General features: G+C 49.9%; 1 protein-coding gene across 5 annotated transcripts in view; it reads left to right on the forward strand.

Annotated features, from left to right (window-relative positions):
* Positions 1 to 20,583, forward strand: part of ATP2B4 (ATPase, Ca++ transporting, plasma membrane 4) — a 98,214-nt gene that overhangs the window by 52,596 nt on the left and 25,035 nt on the right. For 3 of the 5 annotated variants that reach the window (XM_010854129.1, XM_010854126.1, XM_010854127.1), the window contains exons 3-11: positions 8,094 to 8,291; positions 10,355 to 10,612; positions 11,092 to 11,217; positions 11,678 to 11,803; positions 14,593 to 14,628; positions 16,314 to 16,475; positions 18,784 to 18,998; positions 19,310 to 19,552; positions 20,052 to 20,293. In XM_010854129.1, coding sequence (XP_010852431.1) covers positions 8,094 to 8,291; positions 10,355 to 10,612; positions 11,092 to 11,217; positions 11,678 to 11,803; positions 14,593 to 14,628; positions 16,314 to 16,475; positions 18,784 to 18,998; positions 19,310 to 19,552; positions 20,052 to 20,293 — 1,606 coding nt within the window. The remainder of the gene's footprint in view (positions 1 to 8,093; positions 8,292 to 10,354; positions 10,613 to 11,091; positions 11,218 to 11,677; positions 11,804 to 14,592; positions 14,629 to 16,313; positions 16,476 to 18,783; positions 18,999 to 19,309; positions 19,553 to 20,051; positions 20,294 to 20,583) is intronic. The other 2 variants (XM_010854130.1, XM_010854128.1) reach the window with 1 other exon arrangement.

The following is a 20,583-nucleotide window of genomic DNA, read 5'->3' on the forward strand; positions in this document are numbered from 1 at the left end:
CCTGGTGTGCTGCGATTCATGGGGTCGCAAAGAGTCGGACACGACTGAGTGACTGAACTGAACTGAACTAAGGGGAAGAAAGAAGTCTTTTCCTTAGTCTCCCTTGGTGTGCAGGAAGAAGAGAGGATCTGGATGAGAGATTCTTCGGTGCAGATAGAAAGTTGTATGAATTCTCCTTCCCCACAGAACCTTTCCACATGGGTCCTCAGCTGTGTTACCCTTTTTCAGAGAAAGAATGATGTTTTCTGAGGAGGTGCTATGCCAATATTAGGGGAGTCAGGGGACCTGGGCCCAGATCAGAAAGGGCAGAGAAGGGGAGCCTTGACTAAACATTGAATAATTACCTGTGGGCTTCCTTCAGAAAGCTAAAGGCTATTTATATTGAATTTGGATCAAGAAGAACGTTGTTGGGAGTTTCTATTTCATCTTTCCTCTACATCCTGCTGTTTCTTTTCTCCTCTGCAGAGCTGAGGTATGGCTGTAGGACACAGGGATTCTAATTTCTTTTCAATGACAGTGAACAAATAGTGTCCAGCAGGTAGTGGGGACACAGTGGTGAACACAACAGGGACAGTTCTTCCTTCCATAGGGCTTGACAGGCACTAAGAGAATACACAAAAATTAAGTCAACTTCAGAAATAGTGTCATAGTGCTGTGATGGTATTATGGGGACCTGGAGGGGAGGACAGGTGGGCTTAGGAGTTGGAGATAGGACTCCTCGATCATGTGACTGTCTAGGGAAGCTCTGGCCTGGCTGTGCTCTAGGGTAATTGCTACCACTTACTAAACGTTCCTGGCGTAATTATTGAGCAGCTACTTGGTTTGGGAAGCTGAGATTCTTTGGGGAGTAAATGGCAGGAAGGGGAAAGAAACTGCTTTGAGACAGCCCAGATTTTGATTTTTGGTTCATTAACTGTAGGATTTGAGTTGATATCTCCCGCCAGCCTACGGCTTCTGGGGTTCAGCGGTGTCCCTGTTGTGCTTCTGTTGGCGTGCCTTTTGAGGCCAGCGGCATGTCCTACCACGAACTATTTCTCCAAAAGCTGGGACGTGCTGGGGTTGGGCTGTTCCTCAGTGCGGCAGATTGAAATTTCTAGTAGCATTGTCAATCTGGGAGAAAATTGCACAGGTAGCCCCAGTAAATGTTCAACTACATGCTACTGTACTTCTAACACTAATATCATTTACATAATAGACTCTGCAAGAAATAGGAATGGATGAAGTAATACAAAAAGTTCTGGTACCTTTCCCATGCTCCAACAGATGAATGCATGCCTCCTGTTTAGAGACCACTGCCTTGGAGAATGTTAATGTTGCCAGGGGGTGTATAAAGAAATTGGCAAGTGGATATGGGATAGAATGGATGTGAGAGGAAAAGGGGTAACTGGCTTCTCTGAGATTTTCCTCCCTATCATTAGTCTGTTTATTAGTCTGTTATAGAAAATTAGTCTGTTTCAGAAAATCCACTTTTCAGTTAGTTCGGTTCAGTCGCTCAGTCGTGTCCGACTCTTTGCAACCCCATGGACTGCAGCCCGCCAGGCCTCCCTGTCCATCACCAGCTCCCAGAGCTTGCTCAGACTCATGAGCAGTCTGCTTTTAGGAGTCCATCCAGCTCAGCTTAGAAGTACGGCTAAGCTGCCTCTCTCCTTGTGCCCTCTGCCCCGTAGCTATCACCTTGAAGATGTCAAGTAAATTACCCTAAAAACCAGTCCCATGGGCACGCCTGCCAAGATGAACAGTCTGTGGTCCTCTCTGCCCATCATACGTTGGGTGCCTGCCAAGATGAACAGTCTGTGGTCCTCTCTGCCCATCATACATTGGGTGGATATATTAAGTTTAAGGCATGAGAGAGACTCATAGCAGAACACTATCTTTGAGGGAGGAGAAGGGGGCAAACCAGCTCAAACAGCCGGAGAGCAACTACACTGTGATGAGAATAGCTGAGGCAAGTCCAGGAGCTTCAAAAATGAAATATTTAGTACATGGTAGAGGGGTGGAGGTTTTCACAAAATCTGTAGGAAGCAGCATCAACAGTGGGATGGTAGGTAGATGGTTGAGAAAGACAGGAGAGAAAAAGTGCCCTTGCTGAGTCCCGCCTACCCTGCAGGGAATTCCATGTTGTGTCCTGGGAATTCCTTGTCTGCTTTGAGTTATACGCCTAGGGCCGAATTAGGCCAACGGTGCATGACAGCCACGGGCCTGCTGTTTCCCAGGCCAACTCCAGGCTCTCTGAATTCTTTCCTAGCCAGCTCCTCCTTGCCTGGAGTGGGGCTTCTGGCTTAGCTGGCATAATGCTGCCAAGCAGGGGATAGGGAATTCTGGAGGCAGGGAGAGTCGCTGCGTCTTCTCAACCCGAGAACCCTCCCCGCTTTCTCCCCTTCTACCAGGCCTAAGACCTTTGGTGCTCCATTCATTTGGCAACTCAGCAGAATCTCTTGCAAGTTTTGTTTTGCTTTCAACCTTGCGGTTGCCTTGCTCTGAATGTCAGCTGGGGGTGGGAAAAAAGATAGCATTCCTTCTTCAGCCAAGACAGATGTTGCATCTGCCCTTGGAAGTGGGGCTTTCACTCTTTTTATTTAGCTACAAGGTGTGAGCACTGGGGGTGTGACACCAGAGGGGCGGATGAACACACAGCCTGGGAGAGGGCAACCAAGCAGAGGGTAAGGAGGGCACTCTGGGCAGCTCTCTCTTCTCTGTGCCGGAGTTGGAGAGTTCACAAAAGGTGCACAGCAGAAGCCCAGACGGAAAGACACACCCCCGGACAAAGCTGTCCACCAAGGGCAGGCTTTGGGATCGAGAGTGAGGAAAGGGCCATTCTCTTCTCAATCCGTCACCTCTTGCTGTGGCTTTAGGGAGGCTGCCTACTCTCTACAGGCAGGAAGGCCATAGGCACAGAGCGCGTCTCCAAGCTGCGGGTGTGAGAAGTAGGAGACGCAGAAGCAGGAAATGCTCTGACTCCTCAGAGCAGTGGCAGTGGCTTAGCACAGGAGCTGGCTGAAGCCTTTCAGTCCTCATGCTGATTTTAAGCTGCTCTTCCCTCTTGGTTTCCCTTGTGGCTCAGACAGTAAAGAATCTGCCTGTCATGGAGGAGACCGGGGTTCAATCCCTGGGTTGGGAAGATCCCCTGGAGAAGGGAATGGCAACCCACTCCGGGATTCTTGCCTGGAGAATCCCATGGACAGAGGAGCCTGGTGGGCCACAGTCCGTGGGGTCACAGAGAGTCAGACACGACTGGGTGACCAAGACTTTCACTTCTCTTTTACCCCATAATCCAGGGTTTTAAGGTAGGACTTGAAAGATATTCTGATGTCTGTTCTTCTCATGAACCAAATAGGATTGGCTTCTAAGCAACCCAGAGAAACCTCTCCCTGGTACTATCTGTGCAGCAGAAGATTCTGCTCTCCCCTTGGCAAGGCGTCATCGCCCACACCGCTGGGAAGTCCCTCCTGATGTCTGACCTGGCCGCACCCTCTCTGCACTGGCTCTGATAAGGGGTGCCTCTGCCGACAGTCCTCGGCCGCCCCTCCCTCCTTCCCGCTGGAGCCAGGCCATGAGGGGCTGGGCTGCCGCTCCTCTTCCAAGCCACAGCCCGCAGGGGCTCAGAGCAGACACAGATTTTCCACCACCGCCCATTCCATCTCCGCTGGCCGGGCAGGGGCCGGGTGAGTCCCCAGCCTGGGGTGCGGGCGGTGACTTCCCAGGCCGACATTCTTGTCCCCTTTCCCGGCTCATGTGCTAAATCTGGCTGAGGACCAGAGGTACTCCCGGTTTGGGTGGGACTTTTTGTCATATGTTCTTGGGGACACAGTTTCTGCTCATTTTCTTGACATATTTCTAGGGGAAACCCCTTTCCAGTTTCCCGCATTCTCTTCCTGCCAAGTCCTCCTTCCCCACTTTGGGAAGCGGTGTACTTGAGAAGCAGCTGTGAAGATGAGGGACTAAAACCCCCTTCTGGCCTGGGCAAGTATTTATGTGAAATCACAGCTGCTGAGATCAAGGCCTGAGAGCCTCTTGGGGGCTGGAAGAATTGGAATGGAAAGCCCCACATTGGGGGTTGACGGAGCTCCCAGTCCCACATGGCTCTCCTGTGCAATGCTGCATGTCAGAGGATTCCCAAGGGCACCCGCCAGCAGCCCCACACTGCCCCTCCCTGCCAGAGGGTGTGCGGGATCCTGGGGCCACTTGACTTCTTAGGGGGGCTTTTATTTAAGAGCTGAGGGTGACTTAAGGTGGAGGAGAGAGGTGAGAGAAAATACAAAGAGGAAGTAAATGTGTGACTTTGAGAGCATCTAGGTAAGAGCAAGGCCTGACCTCTTTTTGTTTTCCGTAATGTATCTTGTTTCATTTGCTTGGGTCCAAAATAAGGCCAATAACGAAACTTTTATTGAATATAAAATTCATAGGTTGGACTCTTGACAGGCCTGGTGTCACCATGCCTGAGGACAGGAAAAAGACAGGACTCATTCACCTCAATTGTAAATAAAGGGTAGGAACAAGGCTGATTTGCCTAGAGGTGCAAGTGGGCCGGCCCTGCGGTAAATGAAGAAGGCTGACCAACCATTCCTGTTTGCCTGGAGCTGAGAGGCTGTCCCAGGAGACAGGCGCTTCAGTGATGAAATCTGGAAAGTCCTAGGCGAAGTAGGAAAGGTTAGTCACAGCAAAATGGAGCCTCAGCTGAGTACAGCTGCCTCCACCCCTCAGCCCCCTCTCTGTGTGAGTTGGAATCCAGCTGCTGCTTGTGGAGCAGCTACAGACTGCCACATATTTACTTGAGTAGTTACCAAACCTGTCTAGGCCTCAGGTTGCTTGAATGAGAAATGGGGTTAATAGCAGCTATCACTCAGGGCTTTGCAGTGTTTCAGTGAGAAGACACAAATGTGCCTAAATGTTCACGATAATATCTATTACTCATGCAGTTCATTCAACGAATTTGTGCACATGTCAGGCACTGCTTTAGACCTAAGGAACAAAGACAAAAACCCTGGCCTTGTAGAGGGAGATAAACAAATGTAGAACAAATATATCAAATAACCTATTCCAGGAGAGGACCTGTAGAGGGAAACAGTTGAGCAGGCCAAGGGGATCCCATGCGCTGGGGCAGAGACGTCCGCGTGAAATACGCTGGTCAGGGTTAGGGCGTTTGTCTGAAGACCTGAAGGAAGTGAAAGGACAAGCCCTAACTTGTGAAGGGAAATCTGAGAAAGAAAACAACATGTACAGGGACCCTGAAATGGAAACGTGTCTGGTGCACACAGAGAATCGCCGGAAGGCTAGCTTGGCGGGATCTCGGCGAACAAGGCGGAAATGGTAGCACTCCCCAGGTGGGGAGCTGGGCGCTCACAAAGGGGGCCTCCAGGCCGACACAGACTTCTACTCCGTTTCATTCCACGCGAAAGGGCAGACGATTGCCACGGGGGGGTTGAAAAAGATCATTCTGGAACCAGAAGAAACTGAGGGCAGAAAGCTAAGGCTGGAAGCAGGAGGCCCATTGGACAGTCGCCGTAGCCTAGCTGAGAGACGGCCAGGGCTTAAACCAGCATGGGAGCAGTGGGAGATGAGAAGTGAGGGGGACCTGGATGTATTTCGAAGGTAGAGATGATACATTTTCTGACTAAATGGGTATTGTAGATAAGAGAGAGAGAGGCGTCAAGGATGATTACGAGGCATTAGTATGAGAACAGAGTGGGGCAGGGTTACCTCAGTGGAAATGAAAGTGTAAGTCGCTCAGTCGTGTCCGACTCTTTGCGACCCTGTGGACTGTAGCCCGTCAGACTCCTCTGTCCATGCGGTTCTCCAGGCCAGAATACTGGAGTGGGTTGCCATTCTCTTCTCCAGGGGATCTTCTCAACCCAGGGATTGAACCCAGGTCTCCTGCATTGCAGACAGATTCTTTAGCATCTGAGCCACCAGGGAAGCCCTTTCAGCTAGACTGGTGTTGAGTCTTTTGGCCTTTTGGCCTTCACTGGACTATTGGCATGTGATAACCTTCTGTATCTGATGTCTTGATTTGCCCTCATAGTCGTCTACTCACCCTTCTTATGGAGGGAATAGCATCTCCTCCCTTTACGTCGTAAATCCTGCTTTCTTAAGAAACATCCCGGCTAGATTAACAAGTATCAGAACTGTTTCTCAAGAGCAGGCCTAGCCATCCAGCACAGCAGTTCCAAGTTGGCACACATGTGTTATCTCAGGTCCCTGGGAGAAACACCCCGCACGGCCCTGTTCCCTAGCAACTCTGCCTCTGCCCGCCTGGGGATCGAGATGCCCTGCCCAGGAACACTCCTTTCCCAGGCTCTGGCGTTTCTTGCCTGCTGAGAACCGACTCCTCAGAGTGGTGGGGGCAGGGAGCCTCTGGCAAGCAGCCCGTGTTGCTTCTAGTGCTTTGGCCAACCCCCACCCCCACCCCCCGCCCACCCGTTCCCCTGCAGAGCTCTGCTGTGCCTCTCAGCTCTCTAGCCAGGGTCCTGCTCTTGGCCCCGAGGAGGCAGGAGGCCCTGGATAAGAGCATCAGGGGCCACTTCCCCAACCAGCTTCCTGCTTCTCTCTGCCGAGCGCTAGCAGGTAGAAGGAAGCAGTCTCCAGTCCCCATTCCACAGTCGTGGGTGCCAGTTCACACCCCTGCTGTATCTCCAGGCAGGGTCCCCAGGTATATTTCGATACCTCTCCTGATGGTTTTTGTCTTTAGGGTGGAGGAATGGACCCTGCAAACAGTACTCCCTTGGGTACAGATTTTCCCATTTTCAAAATCCCTGTCTGAATGTCTTCCTTAGTTCTAACCCAGATCTCTTTCTTTGCCATTTAAAGTAAGGCGCTTGGGTCCTATTCAGTGGAGACAGAAGTCTGCCGGCCCCCAGTGTCCCTCTCCCCCCAGCGGACCAGCCCTTCACTGTGGAGAGGGGTGAGGTCCTCGCATCAGTAGCCCGTCCTTTCCTTGCAGCTTCCAGGCATCTCCTCGTCCCGTGCCTCTGGGTAAAGCTATGTTAAGTGTCTCCATCCTCTGATTCTAACCCTCCACACTGCTGATCTTTTTTCAAGACAAAGGTTGCCTCACCCTGCCTGTGGGGAACCCATCAAGCAGTATAGCCAACAGGCTATTCGCTAATCAAGTTGTGTAAACAACTTGATAGATGCCGCCTGGCATTAATGTAAATTATATGCGTTCTCCTCTTTCCTTAAAGTGTAACCCCTCCTGGGCGCATGAGAAGAGCCTAGGACTCTGGGAATAACTCTGCCTCTTATTCCCTCTGGGGCCGTGCCTGGACTCTGTGTGCACACTCACACGGGTATGTCAGCACACGTGTGTTAGTGGAGGGCGGGCTGCTGACCGCGGACTGAGCGCTGTCTGACTCCGCGCTTTCACCTCCACTGTTCTCTCTTTTTTCACTCTGAACGACAGTGCTTCTCCCAGTGCTTTGTCTATACTCGTAGCACTTAGTACATCTCCAAGTACGTAGTTCTTAGTAGAACAGTAGTACCTCTTAAAGATGTGTGTGTCTGTGTGTGATGGAATGGGACGGCTCTGTATGCCTAAAGGGGATATTCGAAGCTGGAGTCTCATGAAGTCTGTATTCTGTTGATGTCCTGAAACCTCTGGAACTTGGAGTCAGGACAATTGGTTGGGCTCTGTCTCCTAGCCTCCTAGCAAGACCTTGAGCAAATAGCTTATTCTTTATGGCCTTTTTGTGTGAGCCAGTAGGTAGAAGCCACCTCTTCTTTTAAATCATGGCCAGCATTTACATGTTAATATAAGAGGAAAATTCTGTGTCTCAGGAAACATTTTAATGTACTCTTAGAGCTGAAGCCTGGTGCAAACTCAGTGAGGAAGAGATGAAACTGTAGGTCTGGGTTAGCTTACCCTGGAAACCAAGAGGAGTGAGCAGCCCCTGTGACCAGCTTGTCTTCGTTTGCCCCCATTTCACACCTGCTGAGTCTGGGGAAAATGAGGATGGTTGGTCACCCTAATTGGATCTCATATTTGGGCAGATTGGGAAGCAAGGGATCCTTTTCAAAGGGCTCTTTTAACTGCCTTCCTCCGTCATTCAGCTCTTCCACGTTTTTCTTGCTCGTTCACTCCGCTCCTGTCTCTTTCTCAGGCCTATCTGGGAACCCTGCAGATCTGGAGAAACGTAAACAAGTGTTTGGACAGAACTTGATTCCCCCCAAAAAGCCCAAGACCTTCTTAGAGTTAGTGTGGGAAGCCCTCCAGGACGTCACGCTCATCATCCTGGAGATCGCGGCCATCATCTCCCTGGTCCTGTCCTTCTACCGCCCCCCGGGGGGAGAAAACGAACGTGAGTACCTTGAACAAACAAGCGTGACTCCCGTCTGGGCTCTTTCCACTGTCACTGAAAAGCACGTAGTGTGTGTTGACAAATTTTATTAGGTTGGTGCAAATATAATTGCAGTTTCAGAGCATGAATTTTAAAACATAACTAGTTTTAATAGGAACCATTACAATAAACACATTTTTGCCAATGAGAAACGTTCGTTTATTCCTGTAGTGTAAAAATCTGTGTTTCAGGATGCGACAAACTCTTGGGAAGCATTTTTCTGCATCCTTAGGATTGTGGAAGCATGTTCCCTGCAAAATGTTGTCGAGATGCTTGAAAAAGTAGTCAGTTGGTGAGAGGTCAGGTGAATATGGGCTTCCCTGGTGGCTCAGATGGTAAAGAGTCTTCCTGCAATGCGGGAGACCCGGGTTCGATCCCTGGGTCTGGAAGATGCCCTGGAGAAGGAAATGGCAACCCACTCCAGTATTCTTGCCTGGAGAATCCCATGGACAGAAGAGCCTGGTGAGCTACAGTCCTTGGGGTCACAAAGAGTCAGACATGACTGAGCTTTGAACTTTGAACATGGTGGATGAGGCAAAACTCTGTAGGCCAAATCGTTCAGGTTTTGAAGTGTTGATTGTGGAGAAGAATTGGGCCCTTTCTGTTGGCCGGTGCCAGCCGCAGGCGTTGGACTTTCCAGTGCATCGCGTTGATTTGCTGAGCATACTTCTCAGATGTAATGGTTTCTCCCAGATTCAGAAAAGTTTAGTGGATCAGACCGGCAGCAGACCATCAGACAGTGACCATGACGTTTTTTTGGTGCAAGTTTGGCTTTGGGAAGTGCTTTGGAACTTCTTCTCAGTCCACTCACTGAGCTGGTCATCTCCAGTTGTCGTGTAAAATCCACTTTTTGTCGCACATCCCAATCCAATCGAGAAATGGTTCGTTGTTGTTTTGTAGAATGAGAGAAGATGACACTTCAGAATGACGATTTTTTTGATTTTCAGTCAGCTCACGAGGCTCCCACTTACCGAGCTTTTTCACCTTTCCAATTTGCTTCACGTGCCAAACAACCGTGGAATGGTCAACATTAAGTTCTTCAGCAACTTCTTGTTTAGTTGTAAGAGGATCGGCTTCAGTGGCGGCTCTCAGTTGCCCGTGGCCAGCTCCTGGCGGCCGGCCGCTACCTTCCTCATCCTCAAGGCTCTCATCCCCCTCTTGGACCGCCACTGCCCTGCACGCTCGTCAGCAGTTCCTGTACCAGACATTGCTGATGTTGCAAGTTGTCTCCACTGCTTTACAACCCATTTTGAACTCAAATGAGAAAAGCATTCAAATTTCCTTCTTATCTAACATCATTTCCATAGTCAGTATAAAATAAACAGCAAGAAATGTCATTAACAACAAAAAAAAAACCGTAAAGCAAGAAATGCACATTAAAATGATGTACAACATAACCACATTTATTAAGAACGTATTCCAGTAGCAAATAGCAAACTTCAATAATGCAAAAGCTGCAATGACTTTTGCACCAACCTAATAGCTTAAGTGTTGTGCATGTGCCTGCCCCCCATCCTGTTATCTGAGTGGGTTCTCCAAAGGAAACTAAAAAGTAACTAGTAGGCTATTCTTCCAACTCATCCTGATTCCAAGGTCTTCCCCCCCTTTCCTAGTAAATCCTTATTCAGAATGTTATGAATCCTCTGCCCTCTCTAAACCAACAAGGCCATGCACCTCAAAGTTCTCCCGTCCCCCACGCTGGGCATCACGGGAAATAGCAGTGGGAACTGCCATGCGGGGGTCATAAGGCCTCTCTATGTGTCTTGCCTGTAGTTTTCATTGACCTGTTTCATGCTGTTTAGTCATATGCCTTTTTTGGGTAAACATAAGTAGTTATATATTGGTGACGAGATGATGCCCAATCCTGCCGTCCTCTGCTATCTTCAGGATAGCTATTTTACCTGAGTTTTCTGTTCTTCTCTTCCCCTGGCTTTCTGTTCTGGGGAGTTATGGAAACACAACCCCCATTGTTAATGTCCACAAGGGCCCCTCGGTGACCCTTTTCTCTCCTTTCCCTGGGCTAGAGTGTGGTCTAGCCGTCAGTAGCCCAGAGGACGAAGGGGAGGCGGAAGCTGGCTGGATTGAGGGTGCAGCCATCTTATTCTCGGTGATCATCGTCGTGCTCGTGACCGCCTTCAATGACTGGAGCAAGGAGAAGCAATTCCGGGGGCTGCAGAACCGCATCGAAAAGGAGCAGAAATTCTCCGTTATCCGGAATGGCCACATCATTCAGCTCCCTGTGGCTGAGATTGTGGTGGGCGACATTGCCCAAATCAAATATGGTGAGAGCTCTGTGGTTCTTTTCTCTTTTAGCTCTGTTTTTTACACCTGTGCCACCCTCCCTATCGGAGGGCTAGGTCCTTTGGCATAAGGGGGCTAGGAATTGCTGAGGACCCAAAAAGATAAGACCCAAATTGTGTTAGCTTCTAGGTTAGAGTTTAAGGAGGTTATGGAAAAGAAATTCAAAGAAAGCAGTAACTGAAACTGCCAAAGACTGTCAGACTGTAGCCTGTGTGTCTTAGATTTCAAGTATGTAATATTCAGGCCATGGGAAGGTGTTTGGGGATCAGTAACTGTTTGAATTTATAATACCCAGAGCAGAGTTTTATCGCAGGTTGTCAGATGTGAGGTTGTCTTTCAGAGGTTCTCCAGGCTCTCCCGGGCCGTTGCCTACAGGCAGGGCCTTGGGAGCAGCCCTGAGATGAGGCTGGATGGTCCTCACCTGCCCTCTCCCTGTCGGCCCTTCACCTCCATGTCCTAGGTGACCTGCTGCCTGCAGATGGGATCCTGATCCAGGGCAACGATCTCAAGATTGATGAGAGTTCTCTGACTGGGGAATCGGACCATGTCAAGAAGTCCTTGGAGAGGGACCCCATGCTGCTCTCAGGTGAGGCCCCGACTGCACCAGTGCCCAGCCCCCCTCCCCGCAGACACTCGGCCACAGAGACCATGTCCAGACCTTGCCCTGTCTTCCGATCGTGCCCCGTCTCCTGCCCCAAGGCTCAGCGGGGGCTGTAGCGTGTCAGTGGGTTGAATACAAGGATATTAAGCAACCTAACAGAGGTTGTCCATGGAGCAGATGCTACAGGAGCCTGCGAAGGGCTCTGCTGGCTGGAATGGGTGGTGGGAAAGGAGCCTTACCCCAAAGCCGTTACACACATTGTTCTCCTTACCCCCACATTGCTTGCTCTTGATCTTTTCCTACTCTCTGCCAAGTATAACACCATGCATGGGAGAGGAAGGTAGAGGGATTGCTTTTTTCCAAGTTTATGTTTCACACCAAAGAATGGCCAGGTATTAAAAAAAAAAAATGAAAAAACTCTTCTCCCATCTTCTTTCTCATATAGGGACCCATGTAATGGAAGGTTCTGGACGAATGGTAGTGACGGCTGTGGGTATCAACTCTCAGACTGGAATCATTTTTACCCTCTTGGGAGCCAGTGAGGGGGAAGAGGAAGAGAAGAAGAAGAAAGGTAAGGGGCTTTCAGAAGAGCCTCTCCCCTCCCAGCCCCACGGACAGACTAGGAGAGGGAGCGGGTCTGGAGTGGAACACCTGGTTGGCAGACTCTGCAGGATGATGAGGACAGATCTCCAAACCCCTTGTTTAGCTAACGGTTTCATCCCTGACTCCCCATGGTGCTCTAATGAGAACCGGATCCGGCTCTGCTCTGCGGTCAGGTTGCACTGGTTCCTGCATTTACTGGTCGACTGTAAGAGAATGAGGTGGAAGGCCCGCGCAAACGGGTGGGCAGTGTGCTCTGGCTCCAGCCCTCACCACTTTCTTCTTCAGACACGGGGGGCTATACAAACCATCAAGGCGTCTTTGCCATTCACTTGTTCCTGAAAGCGAGAAAAGAGAGAAGGGAAAAGCAAAGGAGAAAAGGAAAGATATGCCCATTTGAATGCAGAGTTCCAAAGAATAGCAAGGAGAGATAAGAAAGCCTTCCTCAGCGATCAATGCAAAGAAATAGAGGAAAACAATAGAATGGGAAAGACTAGAGAGCTCTTCAAGAAAATTAGAGATACCAAATGCAAAGATGAGCACAATAAAGGACAGAAATGGTATGGACCTAACAGAAGCAGAAGATATTAGGAAGAGATGGCAAGAATACACAGAAGAACTGTACAAAAAAGATCTTCACGATGGTGTGATCACTCACCTTGAGCCAGACATCCTGGGATGTGAAGGCAAGTGGGCCTTAAGAAGCATCACTACGAACAAAGCTAGTGGAGGTGATGGAATTCCAGTTGCACTATTTCAAACCCTAAAAGATGATGCTGTGAAAGTGCTGCACTTAATATGCAGAATTTGGAAAACTCAGCAGTGGCCACAGGACTGGAAAAGGTCAGTTTTCATTCCAATCCCAAAGAAAGGCAATGCCAGAGAATGCTCAAACTACCACACAATTGCACTCATCTCACACGCTAGTAAAGTAATGTTCAAAATTCTCCAAGCTAGGTGTCAGCAATACGTTAACTATGAACTGCCAGATGTTCAAGCTGGTTTTAGAAAAGGCAGAGGAACCAGAAATCAAATTGCCAGCATCCGCTGGATCATGGAAAAAGTAAGAGAGTTCCAGAAAAACATCTATTTCTGCTTTATTGACTATGCCAAAGCCTTTGACTGTGTGGATCACAATAAACTGTGCAAAATTCTGAAAGAGATGGGAATACCAGACCACCTGACCTGCCTCTTGAGAAATTTGTATGCAGGTCAGGAAGCAACAGTTAGAACTGGACATGGAACAACAGACTGGTTCTGAATAGGAAAAGGAGTACATCAAGGCTGTATATTGTCACCCTGCTTATTTAACTTATATGCAGAATACATCATGAGAAACCCTGGGCTGGAAGAAGCACAAGCTGGAATCAAGAATCCCAGGAGAAATATCAATAACCTCAGATATGCAGATGACAACACCCTTATGGCAGAAAGTGAAGAGGAATTCAAAAGCCTCTTGATGAAAGTGAAAGAGGAGAGTGAAAAAGTTGGCTTAAAGCTCAACATTCAGAAAACGAAGATCATGGCATCTGGTCCCATCACTTCATGGGAAATAGATGGGGAAACAGTGGAAACAGTGGCTGACTTTATTTTTCTGGGCTCCAAAATCACTGCAGATGGTGACTGCAGCCATGAAATTAAAAGACGCTTACTCCTTAGAAGGAGTTATGACCAACCTAGACAGCATATTAAAAAGCAGAGACATCACTTTGCCAACAAAGGTCCGTCTAGTCAAGGCTATGATTTTTCCAGTGGTCGTGTATGGATGTGAGAGTTGAACTATAAAGAAAGCTGAGCACCGAAGAATTGATGCTTTTGAACTGTTGTTTTGGAGAAGACTCTTGGGAGTTCCTTGGACTGCAAGGAGATCCAACCAGTCCATCCTATGATGTTGAAGCTGAAACTCCAATACTTTGGCCACCTGATGCAAAGAGCTGACTCATTTGTAAAGACCCTGATGCTGGGAAAGATTGAGGGCGGGAGGAGAAGGGGACGACAGATGGTTGCATGGTATCACCGACTCAATGGACATGGGTTAGGATGGACTCTGGGAGTTGGTGATAGACAGGGAGGCCTGGCATGCTGCGGTTCATGGGGTTGCAAAGAGTTAGACATGACTGAGCGACTGAACTGAACTGTTCCTGAAAGAAGGAAAACAGAAGGCAGAAAGATAACAAACCAAGTCTGCACCTTTCCCTAAGCGTTCCTTCTCTTGGAGGAGAGAAGGATTTGTACTATTTGGCTGGAGGTGCATCTTGGGCTGTTTGGGGAGGGGCAGTTAATGAGAAGGCAACAAAGCTCATTCAGTTAGGAACCAGCCTGTTTCTGCAGCTGCCTTCAGAGTGAGTAAGGAGGCTTGCCTGGTGCTGGTGAGCTGACATGGAGGCACCTTGCGCGGCCTTTGCCACCAGGTGGAAACAGTTCAGACCTCTCACTCCCTAACCCCCACCCCATTTCTCCGAGTGGTTTGACTCAAGCCAGAAGCACCTCCTAACAGCAACTGTGCTCCAGGAGAAAGCAGCTCAGAAGGGGGTGTGCACTCCCCTGCATGAGTGGCCTGGTCCATACCCCAGGGATTTGTGAGCGCCTCTAATAAAAATGGGGATAGAGGTGTGAGCTTCCTTTACATCCCCTTCGCTGCAACTCAGACCCTTTGATGTCGCCCTTTTAGGCTCTGAACAGGACCGGCAAATTGGATATCTGATCTCTGAATAGTCATTTTGGGTCCCCACCCCATTTTTTTCTTTCTTGTTCAAACAGGTAAAAAACAAGGAGTCCCTGAAAATCGCAACAAAGGTAACCTTTCCACTCACTCATTTACCATCTCTACCTGCCCACACTCAAACCAGACCTTTCCAGGCCATCTGCCTTCCCTCTCTTCCTCTCCATAAATCTGTTATCTGCTCCTGTGGCCCAGATGCCTCATCCTGAGGACGGTGCAGAGATCTGGGGGTGGTCCCAAGCTGCCAAACCCAATCTAAGGTGGGACGCAGCACCCTCTGCTGTTAGCTCAAGGGGCCTTCTGTCAAGATTTCTCTCGGGAAGCCTGTGTGGTGATCTGCTCTTCCCAGGGTGCTGACCTTGCTTCATTGCCCTTGGCCAGAGTTAAAGAGCAAGGATCGTTAGTCTCTGGGTTGGAAGTCTGCAGGGTCCTTATGGGGGAAGGGGTTAGGATGGGCAGTCCCTGCACCCTCTTCTTCCTCTTTTGGTGCTGTCTTCCCATCTAGATCCCTTCTCAGCTAGTCTTCTCTGGGGTGCAGAGAGCCCTTTCTCTGTAACCTCTTTCCCCACTTCTTTGTTCTCTCCACAGTCTGTTTTCTTCTTCCTAATTTGATGTGTGTTTCTTTTTTGGTGGCTGTGTTTACATCCTGTTTCTGTCTTATTTGTGAGTCTGACAGCAGAGACGATCTCTCAGGAAGGGCACCTAAGCAAAGGAGCAGAGCTCTTCAGGGTGAAGCTGGAGGGGTGCTGGGGGCCAGCAGGAACTGCTCTCTTGAGACAGCTCCTGGAGCCTTTTTCCTTTCATAAAGACATCACATTGGAAAACTAGGGCTCAACAAAAGTAATTCTTAAATTTCAGATCTCTTTAACTCTTCTTTTGAAAGCAAAATGGATTTCTATGTCTATCTTTATACCTGCCTTCTCTTGTTCCAGAGAGTCCCTCATACCAACTTCTTCCCTTAGGGAAAGGTACTTTGTACCTCCCTACCTTCATCAGACAGGGGAGAAAGGAGATTTCCTTCCCCTATTGCTCAACTAACATAAGCGAGAACTGGAAAATACCCTGTGTCTGGGGTCTGTGTTTCTTCTATGAAAGTCTATATCTATGTAGAGAGAGAGGGGAACCTTTTAAAGAGCCAACTAAGACCCTAATGTGTTTCCCATGTGGCTCAGTGGTAAAGAAACTGCCTGCCAATGCGGGAGATGTGGGTTTGATCCCTGGGTCGGGAAGATCTCCTGGAAAGGGAAATGGCAACCCACTCCAGCATTGTTGCCTGGGAAATCCCATGGACAGAGGATCCTGGTGGGCTACAGTCCATGGGGTCACAAAAGAGTTGGACACGACTTAGCAACTAAACAACAAGACCCTTATGCTGTAGGAACATTTATCAACCTTCCCCTTCAGCCCCTTTCTGCAGTAAAGATTCACTGATTTAAGCACTGAATTCTAGGAAGGATGGCTGTTGGTAATAGCACTGACTGGCAGGACAAATCCTCTTGCTGGAACAAACCTGGCTCGGGGCTCTGAGACAGTGCCAGGAAGCTGCCACTGGAGAGGAGAGCCATCCATTTCACCTGCAGTTGTTAAGATACCGTTCCCAAGGCCCTAAGAGAAGGCCAAGCTCCCCGAGGTCAGATCTGATGCCAGAGGTCCAAGCTGTGTTCCAGAAGCAGACAGAACGGTGTGTTAGCTTCCCCTTGCCTACTACTCGGGCTGCTGCCTTGCCTGCTGACCTGTCCTCTTCGTGTGTGCACCCTAGCAAAGACCCAAGATGGAGTGGCCTTGGAAATCCAGCCACTCAACAGCCAGGAGGGGATCGACAGTGAGGAAAAGGAGAAGAAGGCCACCAAGCTGCCCAAAAAGGAGAAGTCCGTGCTGCAGGGCAAGCTGACCCGCCTGGCTGTCCAGATTGGGAAAGCTGGTGAGTAGGCGGGGACTTCTCAGTGTGTCCATCAGTCTTCCTCTGGGTCCTCGCCACTTTGACTGCCTCCTTTCTGTACCAACCAGGCCTGGCAGGAAGGAGCCGAAAATTCCAAGTGGCTGGTGCAGTTCAAGAATCCATGTCCCTCCCTGTGACTGTTGGACCCTTGGCTTTAGCAGAGAGACATGTCTTCCTATTTAGAGATAAAGGCCCAAAACAAATGGGAGATTAACATTAGCAAGAAGGAAGACTTTAATAACTGCTCACCTGCTCAAGTATTGGCTTGAAAATTCCTGAAGGGTAGAGAAGGCTGCTGTTGGCTGGGAGCAATTCTCTAGCATAGGAATGGCCAGGCACAGGGCAATCAGTTCAAAATGAGGACTGGAAGGCAAAGGAAGACAATGATTAAAGAGGTGCTTTGCAGAGCAGAGGTCACTAAAGGTACTCCTGTGCATCGTGAGAGGAAACAGCTTCTCCATGCCTGACTCTGGAGAGGGTGGTGGGGAGGGGGCGGGGAGGGACACAGCTGAAAGAGGCAGCGAAAGGAAGATTGCTCCCTCAGCGGGTATCTCTCCAAACAGTCTTCTCCCGCTGTTTACTTCCTGACTCCACCTCTGTGTTCACCACAGAGTCTAGCCCAATGCATCTCTCCGTGTACCGTTCACCTGGGACCTTGTTACGGTGCAGATTCTGACTCAAGCAGTCTGGGTGGGACCTGCATTCCTAACAAGCCCCCGGGTGGGGCCCGCGCTGCTGCTCTGCTGAGCACATAGTGAGAAGCAGGGACCTGCGGCGATCCACTTGAGCATTCAGCTCCTCGGTCACATCAGCCTGTTTCAAGTGGTCGGTCACCACATGTGGCCAGTGGCTCCCTATTGGACAGTGCCAACAGAGAACATTTTGAACATCACAGAGTTTACAGAGCGTCAGCCTGGCCTGGCCATTCAGCTCCAGTACCCAGCTAATTTTGACCACCATGAAACCCCTTGCAAAGAGACAATAGATGAACAAGAAAAAGAAGTATGAAATCAAATCATTGAGCCTGGCACACAGGTTTGAAGCATTAAACACTTCCTGCCTCAGGCCTCCTGCTGTGCTCCTAATCCCCACCTTATTCTTTAGGGAGAACAGGCCACTGAGGGCTGTCAGTGGTGTCTGTGAACTTCCCACATCAAGCGAGGCCAAGGACCAGAAGGAAGCAAGGGAATGCACTACCCTGAGAGTGAAGGCCTTCCTAAAGTTTGCACCCTCGCTTGATGCCATGCTTATCTGACCCTGAACATGCCTTCACTGATATAATCACCTCTAGCCTTGCTCTGATTTCCCTGAATCATTGGGCTCTCGGGAAAAGCAAAGATACGAATCAGGAAGCAGAACTCTTCCCAGATATTGTGCCACAGGTAGACCCAGGTGCCCACGTATTGATGCCCCAGCTCTCAGAGTAGCCAGGCAATACGTAACGGCAGTTGGAGCCGCCAGGCCAGTTGTTTTCTGACCCAGAGCTTATTCTTCCATTATAGGATGTGTAGGATGAGCAACTGTGGCAGTTGGCTTGAGACCTTCTCAATTTCAGTTCTGAAAGTCCCACAGCCCAGGAAACTGCTCAGTCTCTCAGGCAACCCAGGATGGTTGGTCCTCCTCTGGTGTGCCATACTAACACCTCCCCGTGCCTTCATCTCCTCATAAAAGAGGATGATAATAGTAACGTATCTCACAGGGTTGTTGTGAGGATTAATGAGTTCCTACCTGGAAGTGCTTGCCTGGCTCATAGTAAGCACTGCCCGAACAGTTGCCGTTGTTGTCATCTTCTGTCTGTGCCACGTCAGGAGGAAGGCTGGGAGGCACACTTCTAAGGGTTAGTTATGTAGGTGTTGTGCTAACACCATAGGGCACCACTGTGAACACGTGAATTGCCTGACATTCTCAGTCTACTAGAGAAAAAGTCAATAAACTGCTAAGGAAAGAGGTAACAGTAGTCACTACATTATGATTTCTGGGAAGATAGTAGCTCTGAGATAGAATCTTAAAATGCTGTTTTTGGAAAACTGTACCAACCCCCTTATTTATAAATGAGGAAATAGGCTCAGAGAGGGGTCAAGACCAGTCCAAAGCCACGAGTCAAGTTGGTAAGCACCGAAACTGATACCCATGTCTTTAGAATGCAAAACCATGTCTTTCGCCCACACCGTAATGTACAAGTACCAGAGACCAGCTAGGGCCTTGGGGTATGACCAGATAGAGATCTGTCTCAGTTAGGGCCCTAGGAATGCCCTCAAGCCTGGGTTCACGTGATTTCTTTCCTGGACAGGTCTGATCATGTCTGCAATCACAGTTCTCATCCTGATTCTGTACTTCGTGATCGACAACTTTGTGATCCAGCGCAGACCATGGCTGGCCGAGTGTACCCCCATCTACATCCAGTACTTTGTCAAATTCTTCATCATCGGCGTCACGGTGCTGGTGGTGGCTGTGCCCGAGGGGCTGCCCCTGGCCGTCACCATCTCACTGGCTTACTCTGTGAAGGTGAGGCTGGGGTGAGGCTCTGCTCTTTGAGAACACAGACCAGAGGGAAGGGCGCCAAGTAGCTCTACTGAAAGGACGGCCACTTTGTCTTCATAAACTCTGGGTGATGCCTTCCAGGGGCACAAGCTGCTGAAATCAACGTTTACCTAACCCAGTAGCATCTTAAGAGGGTTTACAAAAATCGTATCCTGCGTTTTTGTATGGGAGCGGAAAATGAAATGTGGAGAGTTGCTGGCTGGGAAATGGCCTCTGCCCTGTGTTTTGGAGAGCTCAGCTGGCCGCTCTGCAGTCTCCTCTGTTCTCCTTTGTAGAAAATGATGAAGGACAACAACCTGGTGCGGCACTTGGACGCGTGTGAGACCATGGGCAACGCCACAGCCATCTGCTCGGACAAGACAGGCACGCTGACCATGAACCGCATGTCTGTGGTGCAGGCTTACATTGGAGACACTCGTTACCATCAGATCCCAAGCCCTGATGACCTTGTGCCCAAGGTCCTGGACCTTATTGTCAATGGCATTTCCATCAACAGTGCCTACACCTCTAAGATTCTGGTAAGCTCTTCTTTTGCCAGGACACTTAAAATGGGTAGTTGGAAGGAACCATTGATTTTTCTCGTTTATTCTGCCTGAACTGCCATCCCAGTTCCCATTTGCCACTCCCCAGTGAACACGTTTGGGGTGAGACTAGGGAATAATCCGTGGAAGGAGACTGGGAGATGGGGTGGGGGAGTGAGGCAGGTAGGAATCTGGGGCTGTGAAATCACCGTGGAAAGGCAGTATCTCTAAAAAGAGGCCTCATGCTGGTAGCAGAGTTGAGCTTATCACGAGTAAATCACTTAGTTTCTGGAAGCTAAGAGACAGTGTTAGAGGCACCAGCACCAGCCCCACGGCGGCTAAAAACACCCCAGGCCCCGGGTGGCTCCAGGGCCAGGTCACCACGGCCATGGCCCGCGCCCCCGTGGGCCCCGGGCACACGCGCGAAAGCCTCCTGAGGGAGCCCTTCCCCGGCCGGCCCCTCGCCCCGCCGGCCCACCAGTGCCTTTCTTTCCAGCCTCCGGAGAAGGAGGGCGGCCTGCCCCGGCAGGTGGGCAACAAGACCGAGTGCGCCCTGCTGGGCTTCGTCTCGGACCTGAAGCAGGATTACCACGCCGTGCGCAGCGAGGTGCCCGAGGAGAAGCTCTACAAAGTGTACACCTTCAACTCGGTGCGCAAGTCCATGAGCACGGTCATCGAGAAGCCGGGCGGCGGCTACCGCATGTACAGCAAGGGCGCCTCCGAGATCATCCTGCGCAAGTGAGCCCCCCCAGCTTCTTCCTCCAGGGTCCTCTCCTCGGGGAGGTCTGGGTGTTGGCCCCATGCTGAGCCACCCGGATAATAGCTGACCCTCCTTCCGGGTGGTAACATCATGACAAGATCTGAGCTTGGTTCTGACCAAGCCATGCGGTTATATACTTTGGATACTATACTTACACTTTACAACTCAGGGAGGCAGATGCTGCCATTATCCCTGTTTTACAGATGAGGAAACAGAGGTGTAGTGAAGTTCAGTAACTTGCTAGAGGGGATACAACGGATAGTGGTCC

Source organism: Bison bison, unplaced genomic scaffold (genome assembly GCF_000754665.1).
Source record: "Bison bison bison isolate TAMUID 2011002044 unplaced genomic scaffold, Bison_UMD1.0 scf7180017864338, whole genome shotgun sequence".
Lineage (NCBI taxonomy): Eukaryota > Metazoa > Chordata > Mammalia > Artiodactyla > Bovidae > Bison > Bison bison.